The sequence below is a fragment of the Vidua chalybeata genome, chromosome 9 (genome assembly GCF_026979565.1).
Source record: "Vidua chalybeata isolate OUT-0048 chromosome 9, bVidCha1 merged haplotype, whole genome shotgun sequence".
Classification (NCBI taxonomy): domain Eukaryota; kingdom Metazoa; phylum Chordata; class Aves; order Passeriformes; family Viduidae; genus Vidua; species Vidua chalybeata.
The window spans coordinates 25,283,721-25,299,421 of NC_071538.1; the positions used below are offsets into that span (position 1 = coordinate 25,283,721).

The 15,701-nt window shown below is 43.2% G+C and overlaps 1 protein-coding gene across 7 annotated transcripts in view; it reads left to right on the plus strand.

The window, feature by feature from the left end:
• Window positions 1-369: 369 nt before the first annotated feature.
• The window catches only part of NTNG1 (netrin G1), a 150,771-nt gene continuing 135,439 nt past the window's right edge, over window positions 370-15,701 (plus strand). For all 7 annotated transcript variants that reach the window (XM_053950602.1, XM_053950599.1, XM_053950597.1 and 4 more), the window contains exons 1-2: window positions 370-584; window positions 6,575-7,273. In XM_053950602.1, coding sequence (XP_053806577.1) covers window positions 7,028-7,273 — 246 coding nt within the window. In that variant the 5' untranslated portion in view covers window positions 370-584; window positions 6,575-7,027. The remainder of the gene's footprint in view (window positions 585-6,574; window positions 7,274-15,701) is intronic.

The following is a 15,701-nucleotide window of genomic DNA, read 5'->3' on the forward strand; positions in this document are numbered from 1 at the left end:
GTGGCGGGGGGGCGGGCGCGGCGGCGGCGCTAGGGCCGCGCGTTGCGCGGGCCCGGAGGTGGGGTAGCTGCCGCCGCCCCGCTCGCCGGCAGTCGCGGCGAGGTCGCTCCGAAGTGCGGAGGCGCTACCGCCGCCGCCCCCCGAAGTTTGGCCGCGCCGCCGGAGCCCTCCGCGCCGCAGCCCCGGCCAGGGGCCCGCTCCGCTCGCCCCGCGCCCCATGCCGCGGACGCCGGCGCCCCGCGCGGGGCCGCCCCCGCCCTGAGCGGCGGTGGCGGGCGGGGAGCCCCGGCGGGCAGCACCCGCCCGCCGCCCCGCCGAGCGCCGGAGGAGTGCGGCCGCCCGCCCGCCGCGTGCCGCCCGCGCCCCGCCAAACTTCGACGCCGACAAGTGCCTGGGCCCAGCCGCGGCCCCGCCGAGCCCCCCCCCGCGACCCGCCGGAAACTTTCTCGGGGAAGAGCGTCCCCGCCTCCTCACGCCCTCCCCGCGGCCCTTCATGCCGCCACCGAGGGAGCCCCAGCGCGTCCCAGCGCCGCGGCGGCTCCGCGCCGCCCCGCGGTGAGGCTCGGGCGGCCCGAGCCCGCAGGGTGAGTACAGCCCGCGCGCCGCTCCGGGGAGGATGGTGCGCGGGGGCTGCGCGGCGCGCAGGGGCCGGTGCGGGTGCCGGTTCTGCGTGCGGGGGTCGCCCCGCCGGGCTCGGGCCACCGATCGCGGGCGGATCGGCGCGGGCCGCGCGCCCCCTGCCGCCCGCGCGGAGCGGAGCGCGGCGGGGCCGGGCCGGGGCGGTACCTGCGCGGTGCCTCCTCCGCCGGGGCTCGGACCGGGCCGGGCTGCGCCGCGCCGAGCTTTGAAGGGGCGCGGGCGGTGCGAGAGCCCTGAGGGAGCGCGAGCGAGCCTGAGGGAGGGGCGCGTCCCTCGCGCCGGCGCCCGCCCCGCAGCGCGGATTCACCGCGGGCGCCGAGGGAGAGCGGCGCTGCCGCTGGGCAGAGGCGGGGGCGGCGGCGCAGGGCATCGCCCCGCCGGCGAGGAGCAGCGGGCAGGTCACTGGTACCCGGCCTGGAAACAGTTCCTCCCTCGCATCGGAAATTGCAGGCGGCTTTTCTAAACATTCACACGCACGCAGAACCCCCAAAGAAAACCCCTCATGGCGGTGAGCAGCGCAGATCAGCTGAACGCGATAAAGCATATGCTTTTCTACTCTCGAAGTTGGTGCATGTGCGGTTTTGGCCTCTGATTGATATACTTTTATTGTGCTGCAATCAACTTTTCAATACTCCGGATCTGATGTGGTAGGAGCCAGCATTACTTCTACAGAAATGTTAGCAGAGACAGTGAGTGGACATGCGGTGGAGATGCTTTTTAAGAGGGAATAAGTCACTGTCTTGCCTAAGGACAATGCGGTTGAGGATGAGAAGCTGTGGCCTGGGAAGCCCATCAAAGGGAAGAAAACCACAGCAGAACTTCCCCTGGCTTGTTTTTTTGTGGTGGTGGTGATAATTCGTTTTGGTGGTTTGTTTTTGGGTTTGGTTTTTTTTTGTTTGTTTGTTTGTTTGTTTTTTTGTGCTTTTCATGGGGAAAAATAAAGGTTGATTTCTCGTATATTTCTGGACCTTAAAAGGATGATTACTAGAGAGTTTCAAACAGTTAGTGGCGATACTCTCATGGAGTTTTGAACTTTGTCTCAAACCTCTGACACTGATAAGCAGCACCAACTTTCTAGCGATTTATGTAAAATACAGCAGTAGCACAGAACAAATTCAGCAACCGGTAGGCATTCATTTTTGAGCCTGAGAACTTTCAGTTAGAAAGTATCAGCTCACACCATAACTTGAAAGCCTTGTAACCCTATACCCTGGATACACTGTGTGATGAGCATGCATCACTTTGAGTGTGAAGAATCATTGAAAAAAAAACCAAAACAAAGCCTGTAACTTCCCCAAATGCTAACTTAAATTCCCAGAGGAAAAACTTGCAGAACAGATTGATGCTAGGTACAGAGATATTTAAGGCAAGATGCTACAATTATAAAGATGCGAGAGGAAAAAAAGCAGCTATGTACTAAGGCTCTAAAATTTAAATAGCTGAAATGCTTTTTACTCCATATTCTGACAGCTGATGATACCTGGCAAGTAATGACAGTGGTAGTATGATGTGTCAGTCAGCAAAGAATAATGTGTGAAAACCAGAAGTACTTCAAGTATAGTGCCAAGTCACAGGGTTTCTGTAGCTGTATTTTATTTTCTTTAATTAGATATTGACATTTTAAATTTCTCCTGAGGCTAAGAAATCTTTTTCTGCTAAATAGTTAAATAAGCTGGATAAGAATAGAACCTAAACTTTGATTGGAACAGCATTTGAGGCCAAAGACACCAAAGCAGTTGCTTGAGTTTCATACAAGTATTGACAGAAATAATGTTTTTAAAAAATTAAATCATTAAATACAGGTTCCCTTCTTCTTTGTGTAGATAAATAATTTTGCCGTTATAAAAGGGGTTGGTTTGTATATGTATGAGGTTATCAAGTTGCCTAGGTGTAACATGGTATACAACACGAGGTTAGTAAATATAAGTTGCATGAGGGTTAGTTCTGTTTTCTAACACACATTATTTCTTATGTTCTAAACTGGCTTTTAATAATTAACAACTGGAGTGGACGCAGGGCGCTTTTTACTTGGGCTTGATTGGATACATTCATCTGCTTAAGCTGCTTGGGATACAAACTTGAAACATGTTTCCTTTGAAAAATCTGTTCTGCAGCTGCCGCTGTGGGGAGGTGACAGCCGGCACTCCCGGCCTTGCTTCGTTATTCTAGCCAGTTCTCCTCAGGCAATGTAGTATCTGATGTTGGCTCTGGTTCCTGCTCCTGTGTGCTGGCAGGGTACACTCGATCCAATGCATGGTCAGTGTGACAGGTGGTCACTATTTTATTACCTCCTTCACGTTCCTGTGGCTTGCCAAAGAGAGGCCCAAGAGCCCACCCCTATGGATTTCACAGTGATTTCCCAGCAGGGAGCTCGTGCAAGACATCCAGCCACTGTGGTTTGTGAGGAGGGGAAGGGGCTGGATTTTCACCGTGATGGAAGGAGGCAAAGGAGGAGTGTTTGCTAACAACCCCTAATGAGACCTGAAGTTCTTCCCTGGCACTGATGCTGCCAAGATGCATCTTATTTATTCTGTCAAGGGGGTGTCTCCATCTGCAGAATTAACGCGCTGCGTGAGCTGTGACTTCCCCACCTGGAAAGGGATGTGTGTGCTCAGAGCCTCCTCACAGCTGATTTCAGTCTGGGGGTCAGCTGCATGCCATTCTTCTCAGATGGCTGTGACACACTCACTTGTGGCCAGCAGGACCGGCACTTCGCAGAGGGAGCAGCGCTCAGAGAGGAAGGCAGAGAGCAGATGTGGCCTTTGCACTGGTGCCTCCCAGGTGCCTCCTAGTGTTTTCCATAGTGCAGAGGCTGTGGCACATGGGAATGTTCAAGGCCCCAGCGCTGCTGCCCCACACAGAAGACGCTGGGAGCGGTGGCTCTGGAGGCTTTGCATACATTTGCTGAAGTTTTCCCGGCAAACTGCCGTTCCCTCGCCAGCAAGGACGCTGATCCCTCTTTGCCACCTCCACGGCCCTGAACACCCAGGCTGTGCGACTAGCAGGGCAGGGCAGAGGGAATCAGGGCATCAGACAGTACTTATTTGTGGTTTGTTTGATTACCTTTTTCTAAGGTCAAATGCACAGGCATTACAGGGGCCAAAAAACCCCATTGCTGTGTGTTGCCCACAGCCAGAGGCTTATCACTAAACATCTGGTACAGCTGTAAACTTCAGAAATGTTACTTCAAATGTTTTTTCTACAAAATAATTCAAATAGTTATGTCCTTAGCAATAGGGAACTGAAATTTAAAATGCATATCATAAGTGACTCTGCAGGAACAAACAAAAGCAAGACAAATCATATAACTCTGTCAGAAAAAAACCTGACAGCGTTCAGCATATGATCCTTAATGTGCTTTGGTCAATATCTTTCTCTATATCAATAGAAGCTCATTAAAAGAAGATATTGCAGACTAACTGAGCCGTGCCATACTAGTTCTTGCCAAAGCTTGACATTTTTAATACATTAATAATATGTCTGTAATGTAATGGAAAACTATTAATCAGAACTGGTTATATGCCAGAAATTTAAGCTATAATTGGCTGCTTCTTGTCAGGAGTGTCTGTCGTACACGGCTACAGCTACCTAATGCTCAGATGTCTTGCACTCCTCTGCACTTTTTTCTTGTCAGTGCACTAAATTCAATCGATGTTATAGTCTATAATTCTGTGTAACGACCATCATTATGACTGGCTTACTTTAATGAGAATTCGTTATATGGGAAGTATTTTAGCACAGTGTGTTAAGGCAGCGGCTTGCTTCACATTATTTAGTCCTACCCAGTCCTGTTTATTAGTGCATCTGAGTCTCAGCAGTTATAAAAGGTTACAGGTAACTAAAGAGCTAGAAAGAAAGATATTAATGGAAACTTTTTTTTTTTTTTGCCTGAATATACAAGCTTGCAGTCTAAAGATAATTACACTCAGTACCTTCTTATTTCTACACAGAAAAATTATATTTATTTATTTACTTACTGTTTATGCCAGCTATGACCAAGCCATCTCCAATAAAGGGTATTTGATTTGCCATAAATTTAAAATAATTTGCGGCCTCTTGTAGCAAGGAGTTGTTTCCCATAACCCTAAGCTATGGGCTCTTGTGGGTGCATTTTTTCCCCTTCAAAACAGTAAATACATTGGAAAGGAAACACAGGGGAAGAAGTGTCTTTAGAATGACACAGAAAGTGTTCTCTGAATTACTGAATTCCAAAATAATATGCAAACCCTCCCACTGAAAACAAAAAAAAAGAATGTAAGGTTGCTACAAAGCCAACAGTACTACCCAGCATGCTTCTTAAAGAGATTTAAATTTAATTTGGTCTCAGATATTTCTGCTTTTGTGTCAAATTCAGATTTGAAGCTTAAATATGTTTGAAAGAATTGAGAATTGTTACTGCAGGAAAATTCAGATATTCTCTGTGTATTCTGATAAAATACATGAGAGTTGTATGGTAACACTTGATAAAATGAATATAATGGAAAATTGCATTTACGTCCATACAGCAATTATTGTAAATTACTTTGCTATGGAAACACAATTCAACCATCTGTTGGCATTTCATGGTGTCTGTAGTTTAGCTCAGTTTAAGATGAAGCATTATTTAAATATAGGGAGGCTGTTTGCGAATAGCTTTGAAGATAAGTTTTGAAAATGAATATTCCCAATGTGACACATTGAGGAGCTTACTGGGTCACACACCTCTTCCCGTGGCTGTGGGGTGTAGGAGGGCTCATGACACTGGGCATAATTTCAAGCTGGGAAGCAAAGCAGGCTGCAGAAAGTGGCGACTTATGCTTGTTTCTCAACATCTGTCCAGCGGGTCTGGCTCGATTTTAGCATCCAGACAAAGGACGTGTGGAAGTGCTGCAGCATCTGGCTGAAATCTCCTGCTGACAGCCCAGCGCCCTGGCTCTCCAACCTTGGGTGGCACAGGCTGACACAAATGCACTGGAATTCCTAGCCCTGGTTTTCCTTGTCCCTGTTTAGGGTACTTACTCTGTCTTTGCAATTTTCCTCATACGGAATTTGGAATTTCTTTTTCCAGTGTTATTTAGGAAATATATATTTGAAGTTGTTGTGATATCATTCTAGCATTTTATACCTGTAATTATGTGATTCAGGTGCTACAAAGTGAGGGAATTTCTGGTTGTTTTCTGAAGAGGGGAAACAGCACATATCTGCTATGAAATAAGTGCTGAGTACTCAGTACAGCCACCCTCAAACCTAAGGAAATAAGGTGGGGAAAGCATCCTTATAGTAAGCTACAAAATAAGCCATTATCTTTATCAGTAGTTTGTCATTGATGTGGTCAGTAAATCACAGTTCAAAGGAAAAAGAAAAGGGAGCAAAGCTCTTGCAATGCTAATGAGAAATATCAAGGAAATTGAATTGTACTTGCCATAACTTTGTTATTCTTAAAATAGTAATAATAATAATAATAATAATATATAAGGCTATAAGGCTTTTGGAGCTCCATGAGTTCCTCTTGCCAAGAAATTACCAGCACCTGCTAGCCCTGATGCCCATCTCTGTGTCGCTTCAATAAAAGAACCTTGCTGCTGCTGCCCTGCAGTGCTGGGCTGCCTGCTCCCCTGCCTGCCTGCACCATCTGGGCCATGGCTGAATTCAGTAGTTTGCTCTCCAGTTTTGCTAGGGTGAAAATACTGTTTTGGAAGCAGGAGCCTCTAACTCACCTGGAACATCATAAATCTGTCTTTCTTAAAGTACAGTTAAATCCTTCATGTCAAAGTACTTTTCACAGTGAATGATTTTGGTAGTTTCTTCATTCTAGCACAGAACCCACAGTAAAGGTTATCCATATTGTACCAATTTGCTTTATATTGCATCAAACTTCCAAAATGTCAACATATCGTATATTTTGTAATGCATTGCTTCTTGGACAATAACTCTTAATTTTTATTGTTTCTAAAAGGGTGCTGGTGCCAGAAGAAAAGGATGCTTGATGGAAAACAGACACCAGCCTATAGACATTCACCCTCTTCCTTGGGATACTGATTTATCAGTGTGTCTAGGCATCCCCTGCGAGCCCTGAACACGGAGGATCACTCAGGGTTATCGACAGTGTAGCTGAAGACCTGCAACTTCACAAATTATTATCTGCTGTTGGACATCTTGTACAAGAAGCCCTGACAGATAAGTTGTAAGACGAAGGATAAGCGCTGCATTGCTGTGAAAGGCTGTCATCAGGGCCTGGGTGGCTTCTACCAAAGTCTTTAACATAGTGAAACAAACATCCTATCCTAACGCTTCACGTTTGAGTTGGAACTATTTTATAAATATATACATTCTCTGTAAATATAATCTCCAGACTGCACATACGCCAGCACTGAGCATCCTTACGAAGCTGACACAAAAGGATTTAGAAATGTATTTGTCAAGATTCCTGTCACTTCATACCCTCTGGGTTACTGTATCCTCCGTGATGCAGCACTACCCTTCTGTGTGGGGACACTATGACGTGTGTAAGACTCAGATTTACACAGAAGAAGGAAAAGTATGGGATTACATGGCCTGCCAGCCAGAAGCCAGAGACATGATCAAATATGTAAAAGTGACTCTGGATCCCCCAGACATAACATGTGGAAATCCTCCTGAGACTTTCTGTGCAATGGTAAGGCAAGCTTTTCATTTTGCATAATTAGTGGGGATATATTTGTGATAGATGGCTTCAAAATAGAAGCCCTGGAGTGCACACAAAATTATCCAAGAAAACCTGCATCATATTCCAAATGTGAAAGGTTCTGCTGTACAAAACTCTGAGCAGTACATTAAGCTGAGCAATGAGATGTTCTGCTTATGAGGACTTGACTTTATCTGAATTCAGTGTCTCTCTACAGCAACTTTTAATGTATCAAAAGAAACCAGCCTAAAACTCCTATTGTGCTAACCCAAAACTGGGATGGCCTTTACCTGATCAATAAAGATTTGAATGAACCAATTCCACTAAATTCCACTAAAATCAGTTTAAAGCATGGCATAACTAAGTATAATTTACAAACAGTGAGACCAATTGAACTCAAATTGCTCAAGGTTAAAAAATGGTGTTGGGAGTTGTGCTGTTGATGTTTTCCCAGCTACCCAAGGAGCTGCAGCAAGTAAATCGCCTTAGCTAAAATCATCTCCAAGCTCTAGCAACTACTCACAGCTTTCTTCCTAGCTGAAACTGTAGGCATTTAAGCAAACTGAGACCAAAACTCCTCATTTTACGTGGTCCTAAAATAGACTGGGTTTGGAAATGTTTGGCTTGGTAAATAAATGCACAGGTATAAGAAACCAGCAGACACTATATATGTATATACACACACATATATATATGTATGTATATCAATATTTTACAACTATGCTGCTCCCAAGTGTTTGATAGATCACACTGTGAGAAGTTGTTTCAGTTAAAGGAGATCTTTAACTTGTAGATAACTTCTTTGTCCTCACACCCACAGAGGCTCTCTTTTCTTTGCCACTGGATATTTCTGTTAAATAGTGAGTGGAAGATATTGAGTTCCTTGAAAAAAAAATAATAGTTTGGTGTACAAAACATGCACACTTATATCTGTTAATACAGCACTGGAAACCTGCTCCACATTACCTGCATTGTTTAGATCTGAAAGACCAATGAGTTCTGGTAAGTGAGGTTATCACAACTGAGAAGAGTTTACAAGATATTTATTTGCCTGTGTACAAATCATCATTGCTGGGTGACAGCATCACTGAAGGAAGGAAATTTGCTTTTAAATGCCTTGTGGCATCATTTTCCACCACTGCTGTTCTGTAAAGAGTTCAGATCCAACCACACATACATTTAAGGCATTATTTGCACGCATGCAGCTGCTTCCCACATACATTATGGTAATAGCCACGTGATAAATTGTGGAGCTACATGAATAAATTACATCCACTATGAACCTTTGACTGCACCACTTGCTCTCTGCCCACTAATCCATCTCTGCTGACATGTCTTTGACACTCTAAATCTCCAAGCAGCTTCAAGCAGCCACTGTTTAAAAACAAATGGAAGTCATGTGCCCCACATAATATTGTCTTACTGTTTTTTTTCCTTAATCTTAAAATACATTTTTTTCCTCTGAATAGTAGTAGCTGTAATTTAGCACTCAATAATATTTAGTAACTCATCATGTAATGCAAGAAGTTGTTCTTTTAATGATAAAAAAAAACTAAAACAAACAAACCTGCCCAATAAAACTTGTTTCTTCCTTTTAGTGCAGATAAGCAATGCAGCAGTTCCTATCTTAAGTAATACTGTAAGTTTCTGAAGGCCTTTGTTATCATTATGCACTCTAGTTAGAACAACTAACTAGTAACAACAACTAATTTTAAACAAAAAACAACCAGGCAAACAAAAGACATTTTGATTAAATCTAAGTGTTAAAAATGGTGCCAGAACTCCCCTTGAAAACATTTAACCACACCAGGTCATGAGTGTTGTGATGTGGGAGGAAAGTTTTCTTGGGAGTGACCTGAGATTGCAGCTGTAGCTCACTTGCAGCTTAAGCCTGTGAGATGCAGAAGGGCACCAGAATCCTCATGTGAGAAGCAGAGAAAGGGAAGTAAGTGGGGATGAGCGAGAGAGAGCACACAGAATGAAAGTGTGCATTCAGCTACAAAAGTGTAGAGTGACTGACTCTTACATGATAAACTGTGGGATTTGTTTCCAGGATAGATGTAGATTGTACATATACACTATTTTTAGATATGCACTGGTAATGGCTTGGCTTGCTTGAAACATAAGAAAAATTACAGAAATATTTAATGTTCCTAAGGTACTGCCCATGGCTCACGCAGAGCATTTTCATCTCTAAAAATGCTTCATTGTCTATCTGTACTATAGCTACCTGTAGGAATTAGGTATTTCCTTCAAAATGAAGTTTTATATATATTGTAGGGCTTGGTATTTTTGAGATCTTTAATTTTTGTGTTCACTTTTAGTTTTAGAAAATGAGTTAAGAAGATAGCACTGACATACTTGGAGAAAGTGGGCAGTGGAAAGAAATTCTTTTGTGTTAGGCATGTTCTTGTGCTAAAAAATCCCAAATTTGAAGTGACAAAGATGCAAAGGTTTCTTTTCAGCACAGTGAAGTGCCAAACTGGCATCTACAAATGCTTAGTTTTCTTCTTGTAAGTACTGGCTACGTGCCTACCAAACCTGTACCACTGTTTTGTTATTGAAATCAGGTTAACACTGACTTGGAGAACAGGGCCTTTTCAGCTATTCCAATAATAAGCAAGGGTACCAAGCAGCCAAGTCTGCTTCTGCAGGATGACGAGGAGGTTCAAGCAGCCTCCTGTTTTATTTGCATGTCAGTTCCCTGATCAGGTTTACTTATTTCTATTCACCAAATGGGCTAAGGTACTAGCTGTTGAGTCTCTGTCAGCCTTTGGTGTATTATAGATTAGATCCTTGAAACAAACCAGACTGTGAATTTCATTCAAGTCCTGCTGGGAGATTATGGTAGAATCTAAGGCAGTCTGTGAGAGTAGCTGATAATAATCTGCAGTAACACACAACACAGCCATGCATTGCAATGTGTGCAAGCATACAATACAGAGGAGATGGGTGCTTAAATTGGCCCCCTACTTATTTCTGCATATTCCCCATGGTATTAAATGTCCTTATAAGTCCATGATGACCTAGTGAGCATGTTTAGTTGACAGACTGAATAACAGGGCTTTGCATATGTAAATTTGTTGCAAAATATAACAGCCCTAGCAGGCAGCTAAAGCCAGCATTTGGCAGGTCACCACTTGAAGGTAGCTTTGTGGTGTCCCCCCAGAACAGCATTTGTAGGTATTATGGGGAGCATGCAACAGAAAAACTATCCCACAGTTGCTTTTAGGCATCTATTCTGAGAATGACATTATGGTTTCTGGTGACATTCAATATTGACAGCTCATGAGATTATTCTGAAACCTCAAACCCCTGGAGTCCTACAATTATGATTATATGAGATTCTCAGGTTTCACTTAAAACATCATCTTTATTTCCTTAGTCCTTCTGGTTGCAGGGAAAAGTTTGAAAATGAAACCAAGGAGCTCAAAAAGCAAAAGATAAATAAATAATCTTCCAAAATATTGTTTGTTTAAAATCTCATCAGATTTAAAGTCATTCAGGATTTCTACAGCTTGGAAAGGATTTTTGCTGAAGAGATGTATAAAAGAAACTTATAAACAAGTGGCCAAGAGCAGTTGAACACTTAAAATTTCTAGATGTGGAGTTGCATGTATCTGTAAGGAGGATGTGACAGCATCCTTCCAGAATAAGTAAGGCTCCTCCTCCCTACAGGATAACCAGCACTGTGGGGAAGGATTCACTGGTCACCTCTGGGTTCCCTGTCCATTTTAAAGCAGTCTCTCGTGTCTCAGAGTGAGCTACATATGCTGGCAGAAGGTGCGTGACTGCTTTCTGTGGTATTCCTTCAAGGAAATTTGGACATCTTTTGTCAGTCACAGACTTGGACTGAACAGCCACAGTGTTTGAGCCAGTGTGACCCCTTCCTGCAAATCTGTAATTTATGAACTTTGAGCATTTGGCATTGCTAAGCGTGTGTCTGGCACCGTGCGCTTGTGCATAGCGGAGAGGAGAGGAGAAGAAGAAGCTATTCACATTTTCAGGTTTGAGCTGCAGGTTTCACTGTGGAGAGACACTAAGCAAATTTTGAAGTACCTGGTGGTGCTATTTCTTGTGGCCTGCAGCATTTCAGTGTGAAACAAATCTTCTTGAAATCCCTGGGAGTAACTAACAGTCAGTGAAATCTACTTCCCTCTTTGTAAGAACAATTCCACAATACTCTCTCCATTCATAAAGAGAAACAAATCTGACTTCCTATGATCATCACCATCTTTTGCTCTACCAGAACAAGTGTGCAGGTGGCTTCTGGCTTTCCTTCTAAAACACGTGCCAGCTATATCCCTGGTACAAGCGTCAGGAACCTGATGATGCTGCTCACAGCTCAGAGATCCTGTCGCCCAAATCCCACCTGTCCTGCACATAGACTGGCCCCTCTGCTGAAACCCAGCCTTTAGCATGGGGTTTGCATTCAAACCTGAGCCCTGATTACTGTGCAAATTCATCATGAATTTGACCAGGAGACTCCTAGTGGCTGGTGCTGTAATTTGCAAACTTAGAGTCGGGTTTGTGTTACCGACCTGTGTTTGCAGCTCAAATGGCAACATGAAAATATAATTTTCTGTTTGTGTTTAGACCTAGATATCATAATACATCCCAACAGCTAAAAAATGATGAAATTATCATCAATTATGGTTGCCTGCAGCTAATTTCCTTCGTAGGTTAAATAGGAGCTTGCAAAGGAGCCTGCAGATGGGAGTCCTGTGCATTTGTACAATTTATAGAGCAGAAATGCTGATGACAGTAGAAATTTGAGCCCTTGAGTGCTACTCCGTATTTCATAGCCAATCAAAACTAAATTAAGAAACAAAGATTATTAAAAAGTATTCTGCACATGTAATTCTGGCATAATATTATGAGGTGGACATTAAATTTTTCCCTCTAAGACTTTCAGCATCATTAATATAGCATTCCTTTAATTACAAGTAGGCTCATATTCCTTAAAAAGGGGGCAATACTATGTAGCATAGATAGTGATACCAGTATTATGTTTACTGAAATAATTAAATGAACAGATTCTTTTCAGAGTAATGGGTAAATCACAATGTGAAACAAAAATTATTTTTGAAGGCATTTTGGCATTCATACATACTTTCTCAAATGAGACATTTTAAAACAGTGTTGTGCAATACCATTAAAAGATGCTGTTAATAAAAAAGCTTTTTTCTTTTATGCGCTAAATTTGAATAAAAATGAAGGATTCTAAATTCTATCTGTATAATCTTTCTAGATAGCATGGGGTAGAATGGGAACAGGAAGTTAAATATTAATCTATTGCTACTGTCTTGTTCAAAGTGGATTTTCATAGTTGCATATTTTTAAAGTATGTACAGCTCAAAGTTACTGCAGACTTCATTTACAACATCTGCAATCATCTAATTTGAACTCTTTGGGCACATATAATTATTGCAGGTGTCATTGTAGAGTGCCTTACCCTTCAGAGAATGGGGTTTTTATTTTGGTGCCTCCTCTTAAGTCACTAAACATTTCATTTCCTTGCATTTCATTTCTAATACTGCGAGACCTGAGCGCTTCAGCCCCTGTGCGTTGGCCTGTCCCCAGCAGGGCAGGACAGCTCAGCCCTGCTGCTGTGGCTGTTCCCATCCAGCCCCACTGAGCCCCCCAGGGACACGAGGGGCACGGACTGTCCCTGTGCTGTCCCCATGGGTCACAGACTGTCCCTGTCTGTCCCCCAGGGATGCGAGGGGCACGGGCTGTCCCTGTGCTGTCCCCCACGTGTGCCACACGCCAGCCTACCTGTGCCTCTGGCAGCACCTGTTGCACACTCTGCAAAGGCTCCTTGGTCCTCGTGGGAAAGGATTCCTTGGCTTCCTACAAGATTTAAAAAGATGGATATACTTAATGACAGAAGGAATAAAAAAATAGTTTGGTAAAATCTCTGTTTTCGTCCAACTGGAAGCAATCTAAAAATTAATAATTGCTCATAAATCAGAACTGAGGATTGGTAGTAAAATAGATTTGCATTTTATTCATTATCACACATCAAGATGCTCCAGTCAGTAAATCTTTAACAACACTCTGTCCAGTTGCTTTTTTTTTTTTTTTTTTTTTTTTTTCTCCTCAGTTACACTTTGGGTACTGGAATGTTTTCAAGCCTGAAACAAAACAAAAGCACACCCACAAAGTACTTCAGTTCTTAAAAATATTTGAGGGTAAAACAGGGTTCCTAAACAAAATAAATGGTTCCAACATATTTTCAGTTGCAGTTTTAAAGCACATGTCACTAGTATGTGTAGAAGAGCATCCTTTTAAGCAGATTCATATTTTGTAAATACACTTGTAAGAGCAGCTGTTAAGCATTTTCTAGCATTGCCTTTATTCCATTTACTATTTGCTCTTCTAGTTTGGTTTGTTTTTCCCCTGAAGTTAGCTGGGAATAGTAGACAGTTTTAGACAGTTATTTTAATAACAATTGATCTTAAAAAGCAGGGAACTGTGCCGGGCAAGATTGTGACTCTCTGGATGAGGTTCTTTAAAATATCTGAGGTGGTGCCTCCCCCCACTGCTCTCTCCTCCCTGGTCCCCCAAAGCACTGGGGTGGGTACATGGAGGGAGATGCCCAAGTACTCTGTGGGAACTTGGAGTTTTGGCCTTATTTGAGTATAGAACCAGCAACACCAATTTTATAAAGAAATAAATATCTTCCACTATAAAATAAATTCCCAGACATCCATGGTGAATGTGAATGGCTTGCTGTCAATGCAGTTGGACCAGAAACATTCCCTCAGCAGCACCTTGAGTGAAGTAAAATAATAGTGCTTGATAAAGAAAATATTTACTAGACCTATCATAATTTGAACTGCTGCTAGTGAGGCAGAGGTGATCTCGAGCCCGTGGCTCACTGCAGGGAGATGCCTGACCAGATTTGCTGGGATGCAGGGAGACAGTGCAGTACAGCAGCACATCCCAGCTGGTGCTCCTCAGCCAGGGCAGGACAGCACATCCCTCCCGAGCTGACAGAAGGGAGAGCTGGGTGACCCCATTTATTCTCTTCTAGAAATCCTGAACTTAAAATTTTTTCTAGGATGGTAAATCCTCCTTTCAGCAGAGTGACCTTTGCCTCCCAACGTGCCGGTGTCACGCAGGCAGCTGGGAGGAGCGGAGCTGCAGCATCAACCCCTCAGTTTGCTTTTGCACATTTTGGTCAGGGGCACGATGCCCTGCAGTCCCAAGGGAGCTGAGCTGCGTCAGGCTTTCCAGGCTGAGGACACCGTACAAGGAGCATGATATTCTATTTCTTCCCACTGTGGTAGACAAGCCTCAGAATGTGAATTTTGGATTTACTTGGCAGAACTGAGTAGAGATAGTTTTGTGCTGTTCGGGTTTGTCCAAATTATCTGGATAAACATATTTTTCCATCTTCATTTAGTACCTGAATATCTCTGAACCCCAGAGTTTAATGTCTTTTTCTTGCAGAGCTTGTACTTTGTAAAAGCTAAGAATCACTGGAAACCAAGTTCCTGAGGCACTTCCATATATTAAAATTTCCATTTGTAAGCATCTTGTTGAAACAAAGCCAAGTGAACTCAGCTGAGAATTCTACAAACCTTGTGTACACCAGGACAACTATTCTGGTTAGTGGGCTCCCCGGCGTCCTTTGAAAAGGAAGAAATCAGTAAGTTGGCTCTCCAGTAATGATTTTAACATTTAGATGTTTATGTTATTTATAAAGCATCCAGTCCTAATACAACCTAAATCACCTTCATTCATTCAAGAAAAAATAAATGGACAAACTGAGACAATAATCTGCACTTCCATCCCTTCTGCTTTATGCCGGGAAGCAGAGGAGGAGAAATACAGACAGGCATTAGCAATCCCTCTTGACAAAGTATGGAAATTACCCATCTCATTATGTGAGGATGAAAACCTGTCATTTATTTTTACCCAGAGAGTTTAGAAAGGGCTGAATCTGTGGGAGCTGGTCCACTGCCATTTTTCTTTTTTTAATACTGATACTGCTTTGCTAAAATTGCTATTTCCAATACATAAAATAACATACCTATTTAAGAGTAGCTAAAACCAGGTGAGAGATTTGTTAATCAAAATATTTCTTGACTTGTTTCAAGGACTATGAGTACTGGCTGAATAGGAAAATAAAAAATAATCCCAGATACTGTTAAGGCCATTGAGTGATGAGATGCAGATCCCTGCATACACTGGAACACTAATCTCCCTAGTTAAAAAATAGGGGTAGCTCTGTACCTGATTTACTTGTAGAAACAATGACTGTTGTAGACATTTTAGGTATGGAAATTTGTGTTTTCACAGGTCACTTGTGGTGACATCATCTTGATCTACAAGTACAAATATAGCTAAGGACAGAAAAATTCTTGGCATTGAGCTGACTTGGCAACATGCATAAGTGATTTCATGTAGC